Below are 22,900 nucleotides of genomic sequence, written 5' to 3'. Positions count from 1 at the left end.
GCTCTCAGGTGCTTCCAATGTTGTTCCAAAGACTCTGAAAAGATGAATACATCATCAATGTACACAATTGCATGACTGGAGAATGGATTGACAATCTCATTCACGATATTTTGGAATTCAGAAGGTGCATTTTTTAGACCAAAAGGCATTATGTTCCATTCGTAATGTCCGAAGGGCGTGGTAAAGGTTGTCTTATACCTATCGGATTCTTTGATTTGTATCTGCCAAAAACCACTCTTCATGTCAAACTTACTGAAAACCACTGCTCTACTAAACCTATTGATTAAGTCTTTTTTGTTGGGAATTGGGCACCGTACCCATTCTAAGACTTTGTTAATGGGCTTGTAATTGATAACTAGCCTAGGAACACCTCTTTCTATCTCAGCATTTTTCTGAACATAAAAAGCTGGACAAGCCCATGGTGATCTAGACTTTCTAATGATTCCTTTTTTGAGGAGATCCTCAATTTCTACTCTACAAATACCCACGAGTTCTTGGTTCATTTGGATAGGTCGAGCTTTGGTAGGGATGTTCTTTTCTTTAAATTCTTTGACACATGGGAGAGCTACCTCGTGTCTCTTTCCTCAAACTTTCAGATCTCTGCCTGGATGTTTTTACAAGCCAATTGTTCCTCAATTTTCTTGTAACTCAAATCATCCTGTAGGTACTTAAGATGCTGGGTCTTGGCACTAATCAGGTTTAGGGTCTTGGAGACAGAAACTTCTTGGAGGGTACTGATTTCTCTAGGTTCCGAGGTCCTAAGGAACTTAAACTTGACTAGCTGGCCAAAGGGGTGGATAGTGATTCCTTCACTATCTGTAATAGAAGGGTATAACAGACACATGAATGGGTTTCCTAAGATGACCCTGTCTGTCATATTCTTGACGAGGACAAATGTGGTTTTGAAACGTGTTGTCCTGACACACGAGCTTTTGGGATTTTGAATTCAATCTGCATTTTTCCTCTACTTGCAAATGTCAATCTCTCCTTAGTTTTTTTGAAATACTTGAAGGGAATGAGTCATTCTTGAATGCAGTTGAGATCAGCACCTGAATGTATGAAGGCTATGACCTCAAATTCAAAATCTTTACTGATGACAATCCTAACCTGGGAATGCCATTTCTAGAAGTTAATCCTACTAATGGTTTCTAAGAACTTCTCACTGGATTGCTCTTGGACCATATCAGCCATAGGGTTAACTGTTTCATCGATTTCATCATCAGAAGGTTTCTAAAATGAGGGACCTTCCTCATTGCCTTGATGAGAAATATTTTCTAAATGTTTTCCTCTTTAATCAAGGAAATTGTGATCAACCCTAAGAATGGTTAATTCTTGCTTAAGAGTTCTAACCTCTGACTTTGTTTCCTTGATTTCCTTTTGAAGATCGTTGACTATAACGTCCTTCTTAGATTTGGTAAACCTATTGTAGATCTTTTCTAGGTCTACTTTGGGTTCTTGGATCTTTAGTTCGGGTTTACCTGTTTCCCTTACCAAGGTTTCATGGAATTTGCTAAGCTTCTGAGCTTTGATGACTGGGTCTTTTATTTCTTCTATAAGATCTAGAAGAAGCTCTTCTTGCTTAGTGAGAACACTGATAGTTTTGTTCCTACAACAACTATCTTTGCATGGTATGGGTGCATCCGGGCCACTAGAGGTACTAGAGGAGGCTCTAGAGGGTTCAAAGGATGGCTGATATAACTGGTGGATCTCTTGGTCACTAGAACTACTAGGAGACTCACTTTCTGAGCGGTCAAGTTCTAATAGCTTTAATTGACACTCTTTCCTGCAATGACCTCTTTTTCCACAGTTGAAGCATTTTCCTGATGCCTTCGGAATGGGTTTTCCTGTGGATTTAGACTTTCCTTTCTTATAGAAATCATTATCTTTGAAGTGACTGTATTTCTGTTTTCTATAATACTTGGAGGCTGTTCTCTTCCTATGGAATTTCTCAGAGGATTCCTTTTCTCTGTATTTGGATTTCCTTTTGAAAGGGTTTACTAAGGGTAAGCCATATTGTGTACAGAAGTTCCCTACTTCGTATTTGGCTTTGCTTTTGCTGGCTTGGCTTTGGATTTTCAAATCTCTGCACATCTTCATCCTTTCACTTCGAATGGTGCTAGAGATATCTCCATAGGTTAGGTTATCATAATCTATGACACCTAAGGGGGTACTAAGGGTTTCTTTGACTTTTTTGCCAAAGAGCCTGGGTAAGCCATTGATAAACTTCTCCTTCCAAAATGGAGAGTTACAATCGCTCCTGTGCATGACTCTGGTAGTAAAGACATCTTCATACCACCTGTAGTTGCTAAGGGTTTTATATCTAAGGTTACTCAACTGGTTGTAAATCCTAGATGTCATGTTGCTAGGTTTTCCTACTAAGTGTTTCATGATCGTATAGATCAAGGTATTGACTCTGTCAAGAATTCCTCTTCCTATGCGTTCGTCAAAGATGGCGGTTCCTTCCTCATCTTTTTGGATTGCATTCTTGATGTATTCTCTTGATTCTTCTATCAGGCAGTTGTTCCACCATTGCAGAAGTTTTCCTGTGAATCCTAAAGCTATGAGCTCTATGACCTTTGTGTGAGGGCGTCCTTCATTTAGGTAGTTATTGGCTACCATGGTCATATGCTGAATTTCCTATTCTGATAAGCCATCTATGTTCCATTCATGGAGTTTACCAGAGGATACAAAGAACTGGCTACTAACATTCCTTTCCTCAAATTGGAGGTCAGGAGGTGTTGGTCTAGGATACCAATTCTTGGTTAGGCTGGTTGGACCTACTTTGGATTGGTAAAGCCTTTTTACCTGTAAGTCACGAAACTGGTCTTCAAGTCATCCTATTTCTTTGTTAGACTCTTAAGAGGCTTGACTAGAACTACTAGAGGCTGTATGGATGTCTAAGACATTGAGCTGGGAAGCTTTACTAGTTGAAGTGGTGACTGGTGAAGGGGTAACTGGTTCCTTCTTCACAAGTTTTTCAAGCTTCTGGGTGACTATTTCTAAGGCTATTTTATCTTTAGACCTGAGGCTGGTTTGCCTAGTCGTGGGTAACTTGATTAAAGGCTTTTCTAGGGTTTGGATAGGCTTGCTAGGGTTTCCTGGCTAGAGGATAACTTTGTTTTCAATCCTATCTTCTATCCTATCAAGCTACTTTCCTATAACGCCTAAACACTAGTTGGTGTAGTTGTTTTGCTCAATCACTTTCTAGACTGGTTTTTCCTCACTTGTGCGAAACTTGAAAGTGGAGGCAACTACATCACTTCCTAGGTGTTTAAAGGTTATGCTTTCCATGGGTGGATGACTGGACCAGACAACTTCCTTGGTGTCTTCTTTGGTCCAGTTGGTATTGGTGATGACACAAGACCTTTTGTGCCATTCAAGATGGTTCTCAAAGTATTCAAAGAAAGGGACATTGCTGGATATCTCTTTCATGAATTCTTTCCATTTTTCCAAAACTTCTCTTTTGCTCTCTGGTGTGGTTAGCTCTATAGGCTTCTCTTTAGAATCTATTTTCTTCATAATCAAACTCTTTACCTAAAGTTACTAGGTCAGGGGTGAAGCCTTTCCTAATCACCATGAGCTGGGGATCTATGTGGGGGTCCTGGGATTCATGCTGAAATGTGTGTTCCATATTAGTCTTGGATGGGGATGGTGTGTTTTGACTGTTATGGTCATCTTGATCAACAATTGAGTCTTGTTTAGCTATGTAGCAAGGTGTGCTAACCTGGGATCTAGTCTTGACTCCTTGGAGTTCTGGACCTAAATCTCTTCTAGGCTTTGGGAATGGTGCCAAAGGTTTGGAAGTGCTACACTGGGATGCAGATCTGCCTCTAAGAAGGATAGGTTGGTGTAGATCTATTAGGGATCTAAACCTGGATTCATAATATTCTAAAGGTGTTCAGAACCTAGACTGGTCAAAGCTGTCTAACCGTACCATCGGCTAACAGATGGACAAAGTCTAAGTTTGGATTCTGGGCTGGATCTTGGATCTGTAGAAGATAATTTTCATTCTCTAGAGTCCAATTTGTAGGAAAAGTGACCTTAGACCATTTCCTGGATTTTGGATCTAGGGTCAGTGGTTTGGATGAGAGTTGTTTCTCCCATCTTCCTCTTGTCAAGTGCTTGAACATTTAAGTTCGTCCTAATGCACTTATAGTACTCTGTATATCACGGCTATCTGGTGAGTTCCTTGGGTCTTGATATTTAAGGTGAGTGCTTTCATGATATGCGGGTCATGAAGACCAACTGTAAAATTGGGGAAACAATCAAAATGAACTGGTCCGCAACTGAGACTGGTTTGGATGGTTCCTAAGAGGCTGTCATCAAATCGGATGTGACGAGCATCTCTAAGGGCCATGAGGATTGAGCAATTCAACCCTTCTCTGATCAAAGGTTTAACTCCAACCTGGACTAAACCTATGTGCAAATAATTGTGTCCTTCCTTCCTGTGCGCTAACAGGGCAAATGGTGAGAACAAGTAGCATGTTTCATACTCCTTGTTAATTCCATAGACTTGTTCTATGGTCTTGACATGGTAATCCGTCTTAAATGCCTTTTTAAGACTCTATGAAGACTTATAGATCTGGTTGGTGGGGACTTTAGAGATGTTCCAATCTCCTAGTTTTAAATCTAGATCTGATAACTCATGACTCAGAATTGAGTATTCCAGCTTCTTGTGGAATCTCTGGGAGGGATGATCTAGTGCTTGTAGAAGAGTTACTTCTAAACAACCTATTCATTGTTCTAAATTATAAACCTAATTAAACAATCACAACCTAATCACCTTTATCTTCAAATAACTAGATCTATCCTTAGATCTGAAACAAGGTGTTCAAACTAAGACTATCGCCTTCTCTGGTGCAAACTACAACCTCTTGCTGCCACAGTCCTTCACTTTTGCCTCAACGCCTCACTCTAGCTCAACGGCTATTCACTCAGGACACCGAGTCTAACTGGGTTGACAAGCAGCACATATCTGGTCTTACGTGTCTCAACAGTACACATCTGCAACAAACTTTGGGGATAAACACAGAAACAAGAAGAAGCAGATAACTGGGATGTAAAAGATTAATTTGAGCAAATAATCACAAAATAATAAACAGATAGATTAAGAAAGAGGCTCAGCCTACCAACGCGAGATATTTGTGAAAACAATGATGGAGAAGAGATAGTAGATAAAGAAAATGATAAATGGTAAAGGAAGAGCTATCAAAAATAGATGTAAAACAAAATATGGGGAATTGAGGAGTTCAACATAATTAATTGACTGAAATTAATGATATGCTAAAAAAAATGATAACTATGGCTGGTTATACTGCCAATTTGATTGAAAATATAAAATGTAACAATGAAATCCTTGACACAATCCAAGACCTAATCATTTCGTAGGGAACACAAGAAGAATTTCTATATTTACCACCAAGCCTTACTCCACCTCCATCCTAGATCTCCACAGGATTGGTTACATTGATCCCAGCCAATTCATCACAAGAGAACCAGAATATGAACCACTGGTATACTGCGGATTTTGTTACCAATATATATATATATATATGATACCCACTAGATGGTGTGCATGCATTTGTACCCACATACATAAGATTTTCTACTTAATAACTTTATATTGGTATAAGTCTGACCTATAAGATATAAAGGGTAACACTGAGGTAATTTTAAAATTTGAAGGACTAAATTGAAACACTCAATAGTTCAAGGACGAAATATAGGAGAAAAAAAACTTCAGGTGGATGAAATATCCACCAATATTACTTACCAAAGGGAAAAAAATTTCAGCCAACCTCAGACTTAGAATAAAGATATGCATGGTATCACATCATTATATTCATGGTGTCACATCATTATATTCATATTCCACGTCTGGAAAACATTACCTGATGTTCAGGCTGATTGTGGTATCCAGCTTTTCGCCATTGAGCAATTGTTGCACCATGAAAAATAACCATAGTGAAATATGAATCCAAAAGCAGGATCCTATCAGCTGCAATGGCAGCCACATCAAGAAGGGCTGGTTCTGGGCCCGAATGAAATGAGAAAGATATCAATGATGGCTGAATCATCACTACTGAGTTGGCAACATTTTCTCGATTTAGTATCATTCTAAAATATGCAGTCTCATCCGGGCTGTTGTTAAAAACCTGTAACAAACAGAATTGACAAGATCGCAGTTATAACTATATTAGAACTATAATTTAAGATTCACGCATAAAACATGATACACAAAAAGACAACCATTTACCTGAACAAACTGAGAGCGTCGCAAATTAAACATAAATTGAGGAAATATTGAAAGTCGTGGAGACAAGCTGAAAGAAGATGGACTTTCCTTCTGGAAATCTCCAAACCGAGAACATAGGTGTATCAATGCTTTATCCAACCATCTTATAGGGTCAAACTCAGCCTGAATACCAATAGCATCATGTCATAAAATGGCACAATAGTTGTGAACAAGCAAGTCATAAGTCATAAGAAAAAAAATAAACTAATGAGTGGAACACAATATTAACTCTATAACACCAACTATTCCAAGTAATTGTTCAAAGCTAACGTAACAATTACAGTCAGATTTTTGAGGTCTTTTTACATGTCCAACAATCTGACACTGATTGTTTGTGTTGTTATACGGTTCTAGGGCAATGCTGCTAATGTCTAAGTTCTTCTTTTCTTTTCTTTCTATTTTTAACACAAAAATCCCTTTATTCAACTATCAAACTAACATTAGAAAAGAAACTTGCTAGTAAGAGTGGTGCTATTCTATTTCTAAACCTCAAAAAACGCAATAAAATTGTAATCATATAGGCTACAGATATAGAGTAAGCAAAATAAAAGAAAAATACTTAGAATCAGAAGATTCAGCCAAAGTGAAGAATAGTTTCCAACTTCTAACTTCTAAGCTAGGATGGATGGATAGGTAAACAAGTAAAATCTGATACCTAATCCCACATGCATAGAAAATGTGAAAACTTATTCAAATTTGTTCACCATTTGTCAAGACAATTAAATATAACAATTAAAATAGAAAACGACATCCGTGTTTACCAAATGCAAAGGCAAGACCATCTACACACTAATCCTTTGAGATATGTTTTAGTGTAGGACAATAGATATTAGTTCCAAATTCACATAAGAAAACACAACAATTCTATATTCCTCAAACTCAAATTCACAAAAAACTACAATCTCATAATCAAATTAGACCAAAGTTCAAGCCTAACTAGAGATGAGGGATTTTTTCAAAAGGTGAGAACTAAAAGAAGGGGCGGAAGATGGGAAGGGAAGAGGGGGTGGGGGGGGGGGGGGGAGGGGGAAGGAAAAACAAACATGTATACCAAAAAGCCTTTTTAAGTTATACAAAACAGAAACACACACGGAGAGAGAGAGAGAGTAATTGCTGATTCATCACCAATGGTTCAGGGTGCATATGCAGTGAGACTGAGACTAACTATTCTGTGGTTAAAGAACTAGTGAATCAATACACCTCAAAGAATGATACAGACAGAGGGACCTAGCCACAATTGAGGGAGAGAAATACTAGCATATTTGATGGACTAGAGCTATCTATCATGGAGTTGGAAGTCATTATTTTCGAGAACCTTGTTTTGAGTTATAAAAACTAAAAAGCGTCTGTTGTCACAGATATTTTGTAGGTGAACTTTACGTACCCACCCTGTGTACATGAGGATCACTCCATTTCAATTAGAATAAACTTCTCTTATTTCTTATATAATATATTACAATTAAAAGAAAAAAAATACCATGTATGTTATATTATCATTGAAATCCAGAGTATAAAGAAACCATGTAAACTATAATTTTTACCTCTGTTTCCATTTTGAAAGAGACTTGCCGTGCCATAACTACAGCAGCTGCTTCTTGGTCAAAACCAGCAACCAAGTCCTACAGGATATACAGTAGAATTATATGCTTGACCCCCAAAAGAAAAAGAAAATGTGTATGGCAATTTAGGATGGAGGAAATTTAGGGACAAAAGTTTTAAAGCCAAAATTAGAAGAAAATTAGCGAAGAATAACAATAAACATTCAAATTTATATAAAAACAAATATTTTCATTTATGGCAATCAATAACCTAAAGCGAGTGAATCAAAAGCTCCAATCAGCAATCAATTATCAAATCATTATCTTTAAATCCTTCGCCACAATTTTCTATCAGGTTATTTGGGGGGAAATATACTCTTTCCATCCCACAATAGATGATAATGTTTCCTCCTTGAGTTGTCCCAACTGGCAGTACATACTTCTTCAATTTTCTATATTACCCTCACCTTATTCAAAAATCTAACAAGAATTTTAGCAAGAGTTGTGTCACCTCTAATATAAAGTAAAGTATATTGTAACTAAATAACTAAATTTTTTAGGTTTCATTGACTCATGCCATTTCAAAAGTTTCATCTATAGTGAGATGAATTGCATGTGTTTATGAACCAGAAAAATAAAATGATATTTAGTCAATTCAAGGTGACTAGCCTCCTGAACTTGAGAAGGAGAAAGAGACTTTTTTAGTTTTTTTGGGGTGTAATTCTGGTTGCAGTTATTTTGCAAATTAGCTTACATAAATAGCTGAACCACAAAGGAGGGATGAGTCTCATCCAACTACTCCTAATGTAATGGAACCAACTCCTATTTAATAATTTAAATTACAAAGCAATGATAAATAATTTAAAACTACAAGACAATGATAATGTTATTTTGATAAATGTGATCAACGCCTCAATTATTTAGGCAACTGCCAAGGCAAAAAGATTATGTCAACTCAGATTAAATCACAGCTTCTTCCTCTTCAGATAAAGTGGTACACATCAACTGATTCAGACCTACAATACAGTAAATACAGCTTACTTATTGTCAATGATTTTGTCACATACGTTAGATTATCATTCAAAACCCACCAACAACACCTCAATTTTGCCACAAATGCATTTAACATGAACAGTCACTCAGTAACCAATTTTTATATTTAATTCAGGCCTTATATTCATTCCATGGTTAGGCATCTGTAAACAACTTCAAGGGGAAAGGTGCCCTAAGTCATTCATCATTACAAGCTAGGACTTTTTAGGTCCATGTCACTAATATGCAAACGTGGAAATGGAAACCTACTAAACAAGACAAATAATGTATCATACATAACCAAACAGCAAAGCTTGCCTGTATGCTTCCGGGTCCAGCCACCCATCTTCTTGAAAGGGTTGTAACACGAAGTCTCATTTGACCACTGTAATGCTGATAACTGGAGCAAAATATCTGTAATAAGTAAAAGAAGTTTCCGTCTATGCTAGGCACAAAAAATAACTGATTACTCGAGGCATAAGCTTGGAGTCCATACTATGTTAAAAATTGGAAGTAAAATTGGTTGCTTGTAGATTGTATGGTAGCATCTGGGCTTTCCTTCTTAACAACTTCAAAAATAAGACATAGAGATGTAGCTTTGTCAAGGCCACACATCTTCCATGCAGTAGTATTCCCCTGGCCGATAACAGTGTCAGAGCACAAAGGACCTTTCTGCACAAAGTTGCCAATAAATAAACAATGGAAATGCAACAGAGGAAAAGAGAAAAAACTTATAAGCTCTTTGAATTATACCTTTTCAAGAGATGCACAAGGACCAATAATGCCCTGAACTTTGATATCCTTCGAGCAGTTTATCTCAAATATACCACTGCATAGAATATGAAGTAAAAAAAAATGACAACCAAGATGGTACTCTGAACCAAATAATCATATTATGGAAGATACAAATAGAAAACTTCGGCTTGACATGCAAGCAAATATAAATCAGTATATCACATTGCACCATTCTTCTAATGAATATTGTATTATGTATTTTTTTATAGGTAATAAGACTTTTATTGAAAAAAAACTGAACATCATGTTCACGATGGTGAACACTCTAAACAAGAAACAAATATAATAAGTTCAAGAACTAAAGCTAACAGATTATAAGAATTCAAAAATTGAAATACAAAGCATAAAACCCCAAATAAGAGCCCACCAAAACAAAGTATTGAAGAGGAGATTTTAAGAGGTCTAAGGGTCTCTCATTGTCTTCAAATGTGTGGGTATTATGTTCCTACCAAACTAACACATTAAACATGTCAAGACCAAATTCCATATGGTTGACAAGTGCTAACCGTTTTTGGCATTACCCACTAAATCCCAATCACCTCAAAAACTTCACTCCATAAAGCATGAGAAAACTTACAGTGGAGAGAAGATGATCAATAGATTCCCCATCACAACAACATAAGCAACACCTATTAACCAGGGACTGACATCTCTTAACTAGATTATCAATGGTAAGTATCCCACCCCTAGCACCTTTGCACACCAAATGCACTCCCAAGGAAACTCATTAGTGAGAAGACCAGACAACAGCTTATAGTAAGAGCGCACATCAAACATGCCAATCTTAGTCAACTTCCAAGTCAAATTATCATCCCCTCACCCCTCGGCATAGAGGAATAAAGAAGCTAAAAAAAAACATTTTTCAACTTCCAATCCTGAAAACTTGACAGAATTGTAAATTTCAACTCCTTCCCCAATCTGATGCAGATACTACCAGGTTAGAAATCCAGACTTCTCTAGACGGAAAAAGCAAACAGATTAGGAAAAAGATCCTTTTGAGGAGTATGCCCACCCACTCCAAGGATCGTGCCAGAAACTGATAAGATGACCCACCCCACATTATACACTATCTGTCCGAAATATTTCTCTGCTCCTTCCCTAATGCTCTTCCACATCCCACAGGGCCACACCCATGAGTACCTCTTACACCTCTAGTGCACCAGCCTCCTCTAGCCTCACCCTATTTGGTTGCTGTAACCTGACGCCATAACCTGTTAATTTCCTTCCCAAAACGCCATAACCTGCTAATTTCCTTCCCAAAACGCCATAACCACTAACCCTCCAGATCCCCAAACCACCTACCTCCACCGGCAAACAATGATGGTCAGATACAAATTGGCACTATAGCTGGATAGTTGAAAACCACAGCCTAACAATTATTAAATTACAAAATATTCAGATTAAAAAAAAAAAGTGTCACTATTCATGCAAAATATTGGTTACACGTGTTTGCAATATCAAAAAGAAACTGCTGCAAATATCTGGCAAATGTTGGTTTAACATATTCATAGAAAAGTTAGTAATTAGATGTACCAAATAATTTGCGGCCATATGGCACAATCTACACAAGAAACAAAACAATCAAAATATGAGGTCAATCTGCAGTGTAATAATACAAATATACAAAATGACCAAAATAGTCCAACAATTCCCATTAAACATTTGACAAATAATTATGTTCATACTATTGAATTAGTTTTAAGATGAAAGAGGGACAATCAAAGAAGTATATGACAATGAAGTTGAACCTCTATATACATTTTAAGGCTCTAAAAGAACAATTTGTAGTATGTTATTTCACCAAGCAATACTTCAATGACAAATGAATTAAATAAACCCTTACTTTGATGATAGACCAAGATCATAGTCACCCGCCTGGAAAATACGTCTGAGTGAATCCTTAAATACTGGATGGCCAAAACTTTCTGCAAGCACAACAAGCCCTCCAGTTCTTTCAACTGCAATTTTCAGTTCTGCAACCCCCACCTGGATGCAAAGGGAACACAAATTTACTTGAAAAGCGTAATAACTAAGCATAAAAGTAAGACACAGCAATAGTTATCAAAAAATATGAACAGAAACTGAAGTCAACAGAATTACTGTAAGCTAAGGAATCACCACATACCATATTTAATTCCAGATGATCATTACTTGACTAAAGCTCTACTCAATGGACGCACAAGCAGCAAGGCCAAAGCCTTGTCCCTACTTCAAGTGTATAAACACATGAACTCCATATAACATTTCAATACAAACTAAAATTTTATCCAAAATTTACATACAAGGGTGCACATAAATCAGTAGTTTGAAATCCAGATATAATACGCATTTGTATAATTAGAAAAAACAGATATACTTCATAATTCATCTAAAACTTATCCAATTTAAATTTGGTCCAAGCTGCCAATGCTTTAAAGAAAGCCACCACAGTCAGAAATAGCCACAACCCGAACATTTAATTTTTATTGCTAAGTTACACACACACCCAGTCGTCCAGTGAGTTTAACAAAAATCTGGATTTCAACTCAACAACAGTTCACTCTGCTGATCTGCCCCATTAGAAGTGCAAATGTTCGTCCTGCCTTATCATTCACATTATTAAAAGAGAGACTGAAAAACCAAATAAAAACCTCTATAACACTATTAGGCATCACCCACTATGTACCAAACATAAAAAAAATATATATGTATAGGCCATAACTCATGATCAACTTTTCAATGAACCAATAAATAATCCACATTTTCATAGCTACAGCTGAACATACAACGCCAATCTACCAATTCCTCTTTTGATAAGGCTCTGCCCATCAAAAATTTTCCCTAGGTTGCTGTCCATACACACACCCCCAAAAAACTAAAAAAGCTACTTTCTTCAACTCCTTAAGTCCACTAAAAGTTCTCCCATGGAAAACTTAACCCATTCATACCTCTTTGGACTTCATAATATGAATTAACAAAACTAACCATTGATTGTAGGCTTCCACTTCAGTTGATTAGGGCCCATTCCACTTGGATGTTGGAATAAAGTTTATCAAAAAGCAAACAACCGACTCCAATTCCCAGTAATTCAAAAGAACATGCAAATCTAATATGCCATGACCTAGCCCCCTTTGTTCATTTGCTTTAAATAAAACACTGAAACATCTTCGTCTATTGCAAGTAGATATGATATGACTCTTTCAATACATGATTGCCACACCATCTGTCATGGCAGAATCGTACCTTACTGCCATCCCCAACCTCATATCGTACCTTACTGCCTTCCCCAACATCATAACAAAACTAACTTATCCCAACCCATGTTTATGCTTGTAATAGGCTACATCCATTACTACTTGTAACACACTTTGTAATCTATTCCCCAACCTCATAACAAAACTAACTTTTTTTTTATAGGTAAGAAAGAAATATTATTGAATAGAAAGAAGAAAAAGAATACAGAGTGTTCACGATAATGAACAAAGAACAGGACAAAAACAAAGAAACATAGGAATCAAGAAAATATGCTAAGAGACAAAAGAAAATCAATAAGAGAAGAACAGTCCGAGAGACCCCAACACTAAGACCAATGAAAGATTGTCCGCTAGCACAAATCCATCAATCGAGCCAGAGATTTCTCAGTATCCTCGAAAGTACGTCAATTACATTTTGTCCAAATAATCCACAACAAACAACCTGGAACCAAATTCCAAATATTGAAATTATGTTTCCCAAGCCATTGTTGCCAACAAAATACTAAGTCTACAACAGAACCTAGCATGACCCAATGAATCCCAAACAGCTAAAGCATATGCACCCACAAAGAATGAGCTAATAGACAACAAATAAGAAGACGGTGATCCACAAATTCCTCATTATAATGACACATACAACACCGATTTGCCAGAGAGCCACCTCGAAGCATAAAATTATCCACGGTAAGAATCTAGCCATGAGCTGCTGTCCACATAAAAAAGGCCACCATTTTAAGAACCTTAACTTTCCAAATGCCCTTCCAAGGGAAAATGGAAGTAGGAGCCTCCTGAATCTTATGGTAGCAAGACCGAGTAGAAACTTCCCACTACTATTGAGGCCTTAACAAAGATTGTCGCTTCCAACACCCCCAGGAATCCGAGATTGAATCAAGTGTAGAAAGGAGAAAGATGCTGCCAACTCCCAGTCATTGAACTCACTAAAGAAATGTAAGTTCCACACTCTGACATGTCCACTCACTGGAAAACACAAAACATCAAAAATAAAAGCTTCCTTATTGGTTGAACACTGAAATAACTCAGGGTAAAGAGTTTTGAGGAATTATCTCCAATCCACTTATCATGCCAAAAAAGAATACGAGAACCATCTTCCACCAAAAAAGACAAGTTCTTAAAAAAAGCTCACCCACCCTTCACTAATGCTTCGCCACAAACCACAACCATGAGCCCTTTTACGAACTTTAGTACTCCACCCCCTTTCCCCTCCCCATATTTCATGACAATAACCCTCCGCCAAAGATGATTAGTTTCTTGGCCATACCCCATAGCCATTTTTCTAATAAAGCCTGATTAAAAGACACCAACTTCTAAATCCCCAATCCACCCAACTCAAGAGGTAATCAAACTTTTTCCCAAGTCACCAAAGGGTATTTGAAACACAACTTTGAGGATCCCCGCAAAAAGTTCCTCTAAATTCATTCTAATCTAGCAGCCACAACTTTAAGAACAGTAAATAGAGACAGATAATAAGTCAGAAGATTTGAAAGGTTACTTTTCAACAAAGTGAGCCTACCGCCCTTTGATAAGAAAAGTCTCTTCCAACCCAAAAGCTTCTTCTCCATCCTCTCCAAAATAGGATTCGAGATAAAGGTTGTCTTATACAAAGTACCTAAAGGCATACCCATAGTTTTAAAAACCGGACCGGACCGGCTAGTCCGACCGGTTCAACCGGGAACTGGCCATTAATCCGGTCCGATTATGACAAATAACCGAAAAAGACTTAAAAACCAGAAATATTCAAAAACCGTCCGGTTCAACCGGAAAACCAGTGTGGTTGAACCGGTTTTGCAAAATTGCTGAAACAGATCTGCAATGGAGCTTTTTTTGCAGTAAAAATCTTCTTTTTTCTCATATCTGCTAATGGTGATGACAGATTTTCGCAATAAAGTATTTTTTCTTAAGATTGGCTATGCTTGAAAGATAGAAAATGACTGAATATTCATGCTTGGCGTTGAAATTAGCATCTTGGAATAGTATCTACAGATCTTCAATGAGAAAGAGAGGAATGAGAGGAACTAATGAGGTATTGCAGAGATAAACAATAGATCTAACTTCCTTTTTTTTTTTGAGAATCAAAAAGAGTAATATATACTCACTTTCCTTGTAACTGTGAAGAAATATTTGAAACAAATGCAAAGTGGAATAGATCTAACTTCCTAAGAGATAGGGAGATGTGGATTCTGCGGAGGACATAATCACTGAAGACTGGAAAAATAAGGTCTCTTGATGGTAAGTAAAGTGGGGAGTGGAGAGTTGCATTAGGGAAAAAAAAAAAAAAAAGTAAACGTGTGGCTAGGAGTTGGAGTGGGAAAGTGGATTGGTAAGAGTAATAAGTCAGTGACTTGTCTAGTCACCTGACTTTGTGTTTTTTTTTTTTTTAATTTAAATTTTCTTAAATAAATTAATAGTTAAAGTATACTATTATTTATATAAACTAAAAGATGAAACTTAAATAGTTAAATTGTTTATTCTTTGTCAACCATTACTCACAAGAAAAGAAAATTCCAATCAGTTCACTGATTTCAATTTTCTTAGAGACAAATGAGGCTTGTGTCTTAAAACTTAGTAGTTATTTGTTTGAAATTTTAAAATTTATTTGCTATTTGGATGTAATGAACTTATTTGTTATTTGTCATTTGGATGTAAATGTAATGACTAATGAACTTATTTATTTGGTTTTGTTGAAAATTTATTATGTTAAGGATGATTGTTTTGTAATGTTATTATGTTACATTCTTTAAAAAAATGTTATATATTTGAATTTTTTTAAAAGGAAATATATTTCTTACTATTGGTTAGTTAGTTTTAGTATATTAAAAAATTATTAATTATTTATATAATTTAAATAAATCATAATTAAATTATTTATGACGTCACCGGTTCGACCATCGGTCGGACCCCGGTCCGACCTAAAAATCGGTAATTAGCCCCTCGACCGGTTCTTTCACCGTACCAGTTTTTAAAACCATGGGCATACCCAAATATTTCATAAGCAAACTACCCACCTTGCATCGAAGAATATTAGCCAAAGTGTGAATGTTACTCACCTCCCCAATAAAGACAATCTCACTTTTCCCCACATTCACCTTCAAATCGATAAAAACTAAAAACAAGACAAAGCCAACTGCTCCTTAGAAGCATCACCGAAAAGAATAGTATCATCAGCAAAGAGAAGGTGGGAAATACGAATACTAGTAAAGTTAACACATCCCACATGAAAGCCCCGAATAAGATCGCTACCTCAGTTTTCTTCAAAATCCTACTTAGAACTTCCATGATCGAAAGGAAGAGAAGAGGAGACAATAGTTCCCCTTGTCTTAGACCTTGTGAGCTTCCAAAGAAACCAGCAAGAGAACCATTAACTAACACTGAGAAGCAGACAGTAGTGACACAAGCCTTTAACCAACCCCTCCATCGTACCCCAAACCTCATCCTATTCAAAAGATAGAACAAGGCATCTCAATTCATATGATCGAAGGCTTTTTCAATGTCTAACTTGCAAATCACGCCCATTGAATGACTCTTCAATCTACTATCAAGACATTCATTAGCAATAAGCACAGAATCAAAAATTTGCCTACCACCCACAAAAGAATTTTGGAACTCAGAAATGAGATAGTCCAACACCGTCCTCAATTTGTTTGCCAACACCTTTCATAGCAACTTATACACATTGCCCACTAATAGGTTGAAAATCTTTAATATTCAACGCATTATTTTTCTTGGGAATTAAAGATAAAAAAAGAAGAATTCAAAGACCGTTCAAACTCTAAATTCCTATGAAAGTCTTCAAAGAAAGCCATAGCATCCTTTTCAACTACACTCCAGCATTTATGGAAAAAAGCCATAGTGACGGATAAAAAAGCCATAGTGAATCCATGGGGACCAAGGGCTTTATCTCCCTTCATCTCTTTTAGGACCTAGAGTGCCTCTTTAGAAAAATCCCTCTCATCCTCCTCAATACTAGAAGATTCCAAATCATCCATAGTAGGGCGACACATTTCAGTCTCCGTGTACAAGTCCTAATAAAACTAAACCACCTGAGAACACATAATTGTCTCATCCTCATAAAGAACACCATCCACCTCTATACCTCTAATATGATTAGCTCTTCTGTAAGAGTTCGCTACCCGGTGAAAGAAATGAGTATTATTATCACCCACCCCACGCATATGCTCCTAATACACTACACCCATGACTACTTCTAACACTCTCCATAATCTATTGACCCCAAGCTTCGTCATACTTCACACCAATCACCCTGCTCTAAAGTTGACTTCCTTCCTCCCCAAAATCTCATAACCATTTTTCCCAATAATGCTTCGTTAAAGATACCTAATTTTCTCGAACCCCATCCCCCATTACAGGATGCCAAAACCTCAGCCTAGCACAAATTGTACTGTAGGTAACACTACTCAATCTGCTGGTACCATGCTACATTACCACCTTAGCCTGCAATAATCTATTCTTAATATCTTCAATCCATTTATATTCGAACTTTTTCTCCAGTTTAAGATCCAATAATCCAGGTAGCCTAGGTTTGATATGAGGTGGTAAATTCTCTCTCTAGGAAGCATTTCTGATGTTGTATCGCATAGCAAGGAATAAGGAATAAACCCTTGAGGCCCGGCTACCTCGAATTAGCCAGAAATACTGTTTTAGTTTTTATGTATTAGGATTAGTATGGGGGGATTCCGAAGTTTCTTTATTGAATCTAAGTTGTTTCAGTTAGTGGTTGAGGAAGGAGGGAATGTTTTCTCCATTAAGATCTTTGAACGGGGCAAATACCACATGCAATCGGTGTTTATGGGCAAGGGTGCAGCGCTTTGGATTATGCGGAATCTGGAACACATTGTGATTGGGGTTAGCTCTAAGCAATTCTTCACACTTAGGGAAGGTGCTACTGCGTACACTTTGCAACGGGGTCCAATTCTTTTGGGCAGTTTGTATCAGTGACAGAGCTTAAGGTTGGTGGGCGGCGGCGAAATATCATTATTCCAGCCGGTAAATTACAACAAGGATGGAGAACTTTTGGGATTGAATTACGAAGGATGTTGGAACCTGCTTAATATGCGTTGGGTGGTTTGAAGTTTGTACCATATAGATCTAAGCAGAGCCCAATACATCATCCTACCAGGTCATTTGTGGATGTTGTTAAAGATCCAGTGCAGGCAATGTTGAAATATGATCAGCAGCCCCTTAACAGAGATAAGATCAAGGCTGGTTTCGTGAAGAACAAGGAGGAGATTCCAGGTGACAAGTCTCACACTCAGGTTGTAGCTTCTGAAACTCAGTCAGGTAGTTTTCATCAAGCAGCCGTGGGTGGTGGTGAGGGAGGAGTAGGTGTTATTAATGGCAAGAATAAAATTGAGGAGAAAATCCCGGAAGAAATTAATTGCAAAAATCCTTTGAAGACCAGTTTGAATTCAAAAATGGTTGAGTTTGGAAAGTTGCGTGATTTTAGGAAGGGACGTTGGCTGGGGAGAGGGCTGACTGTGAGTGTGAATGAATATGGGAAGAGGCGGGTATCTTTGGATGCTGTTAAGGGAGGTCAACAAATTGGCAAATAGGTACCAAGGAAGGTTGATTCTAATAATGCAGTGGGTTTGAGCCCATCCAAGATGAATGCCTCAGCCTTGTTGGGTAATAAAGAAAATAGCTTGGGCCTGGGTCTACTAAGCCCAACTATCTTTGAGATTGGAGAAAGTTCTCTTAGTGGCCCACGGGCTCTGGAGGCCTCTGATCAGAATGGGTTTACGCTAAGCTCAGGTAGTACTGAGATCATTGTCCCGAAGGAGGTTAGGTGCTCAAGGGCCAAACCCATCGCATCGGAGCTACCCGCAACGTCGTCGAAGGTCTCGGTGCTCACACCCAAGACATCGGAGCAAGTTGTGATGACGCCGAAGGTTCCGATGGTCATACCCACCATCTCGGAGCAACCTAAGACATCGTCGATGGTACCGATCGACGTAGCGGTGACGGAGATTGAACATAACGTTGCTCAGCTTAGTTCGAACCGACTAGCGCCGCCTCCCACTGAGCCGACAGGTCCGGCGGCGGTGGTCCAAGTCTCCCACGAACAGGTGTTGATGACCAGTACGCAATGTGAGTCGAGATTGGTGCCGGAGGTGTCATCGGTCACGTTATCGAAACAGGTAATGAATCTGGAAGATCCGATAGTGTCGGAGCTGGTGTCTTTGTCTTCTTCAGTGGCATCAGAGGAAGGGGATGAGGATTTCATGGGTTTCGAAGGTTCGGTTATTTCTGACCTTGTGGGAGTTCCATTACCTGGCCCATCTATTACGGACTTGATCGGAGACTTGGATAAGTCTTGGGGTAACTCCAAAGATTGGATATTACAAATGCGTGATGGTCGGCAATTAGTGCTCCCATTGTCACTATATTGTTCTCCAGACTGTATGTCAGTTTGCTCAAGTTTAGAGGGAGAGGGTGTACCAGGTAATGTTTCTTGTACAAATGAAGGGAAGAAGGTTAATTGGGCAGATGAGAGTGAAGGGCTAGTGGATTCCTTGACTGTGGTTCTCGGGTCAGTAAGTGAGCTGTGGGAGTCTGATGTAAGGTTGAGGTCTTGTGAGGGGGGTGATGAGCCTTTAGTTGTGGTTCCTTTGGCTACTGAAGGGCCGTTGGAGTTGGAGTCTAGTCCTTTGAAGGAGATTGGGTGTAAGGAGTGTGGATAATTGTCATCTATCGCAATGGGTAACCAATAGGATAAAGGCTTTCAAGAAATCTGTGGGAACTTCACTGGAAGGTTTTGAGGAGCAGATTACAGGTCTGTTATTAGCCATAGAGGCCAGGAAAAAAGAAAGGCAGAAACTTGTGGTGGGTGGTCAGAAGATGTTGGTTAAGTCGGACGAAGGTCGAGAGGAGCTGAAGAATTTGCTGTCATCTTTAAATGTTGAGTCTGATACAAATAAAGTTAGGGGTGTAAGTTCTGAGCGGGCGGTTGTGTCTTATCAATGAAGGTGAAGATTATTTCTTGGAACGTTAGAGGGTTAAATGAGCAGGATAAAAGGCTCAGGGTTAGAAACTTGATTAGGAAATGGAGGCCAGATGTGGTTTGTCTTCAAGAAACCAAAATGGGGCTGATTAATAGAGCCGTGATTCGTAGCTTGTGGGGTGGACATCATGTTGATTGGTCTTATTTAGGTTCATGTGGTGCTTCTGGTGGTGTGTTAGTGATGTGGGACACTCGGGTAGTGAATAAAATGGAGGAAGCAGTGGGGAGATTTTCGGTTTCTTGTAAGTTTACAAGTGTGTCAGATCAGTTTGTATGGGCGTTTACGGGTGTTTATGGGCCTAATTTATACTGAGATAGGAGATTATTATGGGAGGAACTTTGTGGCTTGAATAGCTGGTGGAGCGTCCCATGGTGTGTGGGTGGTGACTTTAATGTGGTTAGATTCCCTTCTGAACGATTGGGGTCTACTTCTTTCACTACTGCTATGAGGGATTTTTCTAACTTTATCTCAGAACAGGGCCTTATTGATCTGCCACTGCAAGGAGGTACCTTCACTTGGTCTAATTCTAGAGAAGCTGCTTCGAAGGCTAAGCTGGACAGATTTTTGTTTTCTGCAAATTAGGAGGATAAATTCCCAACAGTTTCTCAAAGACGGCTGTCTAAATTGTGCTCAGATCATTTTCCAATTGTCCTTGAGGGTGGATCTTTTCAAAGAGGGAGTATGCCATTTAGATTTGAGAATATGTGGCTAAAGGATGAAGGTTTTGTGGATAGGGTATGGTCATGGTGGGATTCCTACCAGGCTCACGGTGCGCCGAGTTTTATTCTGGCTAATAAATTAAAGCTCCTTAAAAATGACTTGAAAAGATGGAATGTGGAGGGGTTTGGTCATGTGGATGTTCGGATTAGAAACTTGTGGAAGGAACTTAGTGTTCTAGAGATTAGGGAGGAGAATCAGGGATTATCAGCGGAGGAAAGGGTGGATATGGGAAGAATTCGTGATGACTTAGAGAAAGCTACCCTGTTGGAAGAAATTTGTTGGAGGCAGAAATCTAGAGTTCTTTGTGTTAGGGAAGGAGACAGGAATACTAAGTTTTTTCATCGTATAGCTAATTCTCACAGGAGGGTTAATTCTATTGATAGGCTTATGGTGGATGGAGTGTTGTCTTCGGACCTTGATGCTATAGCAAACTGTATCTCTCAATTCTATAGGCAGCTTTACTTTGAGGATGTGGCTCACAGACCGGTCTTAGATGATGTGGACTTTTCTAGCATCTCGGTGGAAGATGCGAGTTGGCTAGATAGGCCTTTTGAGGAAGAAGAGGTGTTTGAGGTGATACATGACTTTAATGGTGATAAGGCACCTGGCCCGGATGGCTTTTCCATGGCATTCTTCCAATCTTGTTGGGGTGTTTTGAAAACTAAAATTATGGCTGTATTCCACAATTTCCATACTCAGGCGGTGTTTGAGAAGAGTCTTAATGCTTCATTCCTAGCCCTTATTCCTAAGAAAGTGAATGCTGTGGAGGTAAAGGATTATCGGCCTATCAGCTTAGTTGGTGGGATGTATAAGATTATTTCTAAGGTTTTGGCTAATAGGCTTCGTAGGGTGGCGCATGGACTTATTTCAGATTCACAAAATGCTTTTGTGAAGGGCAGACAGATTTTGGATTCCGTCTTGATTGCTTCTGAATGTATTGATAGTAGATTGAAGTCAGGAGTTCCAGGTGTGCTTTGTAAGTTGGATGTGGAGAAGGCATATGATCATGTGAGTTGGGATTTTTTAATGTATATGCTGCAGCGTTGTGGTTTCTCAGAAAAATGGAGAAATTGGATAAGGTATTGCATTTCAACTGTAAAGTTTTCCATCTTAATCAATGGTAGCCCAACTGATTTCTTTGGAAGTTCTAGGGGGCTTCGGCAAGGGGATCCATTATCCCCATTGTTGTTTGATATTGTGATGGAGGCATTAAGTCGTATGTTGGATGGGCTGCTTCCACTGGGCAATTCTCAGGCTTTTCTGTGGGCAGTACGGCTGGTCCGTCAGTGATGGTGTCTCACCTTCTATTTGCAAATAACACTTTGATTTTTTGTGATGCTGAACCTTCTCAGATTGCTAATTTGAGGGCGATTCTTGCTAGATTTGAGGAGGTGTCTGGGCTTCGTATTAATTTAGGGAAATCTGAGCTGGTACCTGTTGGTGGCGTACCCAATTTGGAAGCTTTGGTTGGTCTGTTGGGGTGTGGGCAATCTTCTCTACCCTTGAAATATTTGGGTCTTCCTTTAGGTGCAAAATTTAAGGACTTATCTGTTTGAAACCCTATTCTTGAGAGAATGGAGAGGAGATTAGCAGGTTGGAAGAGAATGTATTTATCTAAAGGGGGTAAGGTGACACTCATTAAAAGCTCATTATCGTCCTTACCTACATACTTTCTTTCCCTACTTCCTTTACCGGGTAAGGTGGCCAAGCGTATGGAGAAATTACAGAGAGACTTTTTGTGGGATGGGATTGGTGGTGAACCTAAAATTCATTTAGTTAATTGGGCCAAGGTGTGTAGGCCTTTGCAGGATGGGGGGTTGGGTATAAGACAGTTGGGTAAATTTAATTCTGCCTTACTAGGTAAATGGTTGTGGAGGTATGGAACCGAGACTGATGCTTTATGGAGGAGGGTTATAGAGGCAAAATATGGGAATATTTGGGGTGGTTGGTGTTCGAAGAAAGTGACAAGTCCTTATGGGGTAAGCTTGTGGAGATATATTAGAAGTGGCTGGTTGAACTTCTCTAAACTCCTGGTTTATGATGTGGGGGAAGGTACTAGAGTTAAATTTTGGAAGCATGTGTGGTGTGGGGATTGTACTCTCCAAGAGGCCTTTCCGGAGCTTTATTGTCTTAGTAGGTCCAAGGACTCCTCAGTGGCTGAAGTAATGGGTTGGTCTGCTGGGAGGTTTCACTGGAATGTGCTATTTCGTCGTCCTCCACAAGATTGGGAAGAAGAAGCCTTTGATCGGT

General features: G+C 38.7%; 1 protein-coding gene across 1 annotated transcript in view; it reads right to left on the bottom strand.

Moving 5' to 3' along the window:
• Nucleotides 1–22,900, bottom strand: part of LOC142617230 (protein transport protein SEC23 C) — a 32,308-nt gene that overhangs the window by 5,842 nt on the left and 3,566 nt on the right. Inside the window, exons 4-10 of the mRNA XM_075790001.1 lie at nt 11,504–11,646; nt 9,619–9,694; nt 9,362–9,537; nt 9,184–9,265; nt 7,837–7,914; nt 6,257–6,418; nt 5,892–6,155 (exon numbers count right to left, since the gene is read on the bottom strand). Coding sequence (XP_075646116.1) covers nt 5,892–6,155; nt 6,257–6,418; nt 7,837–7,914; nt 9,184–9,265; nt 9,362–9,537; nt 9,619–9,694; nt 11,504–11,646 — 981 coding nt within the window. The remainder of the gene's footprint in view (nt 1–5,891; nt 6,156–6,256; nt 6,419–7,836; nt 7,915–9,183; nt 9,266–9,361; nt 9,538–9,618; nt 9,695–11,503; nt 11,647–22,900) is intronic.

Source organism: Castanea sativa, chromosome 11 (genome assembly GCF_040712315.1).
Source record: "Castanea sativa cultivar Marrone di Chiusa Pesio chromosome 11, ASM4071231v1".
In the NCBI taxonomy this organism is placed as follows: Eukaryota; Viridiplantae; Streptophyta; class Magnoliopsida; order Fagales; family Fagaceae; genus Castanea; species Castanea sativa.
This window is presented reverse-complemented; position numbering and strand designations above follow the sequence as displayed.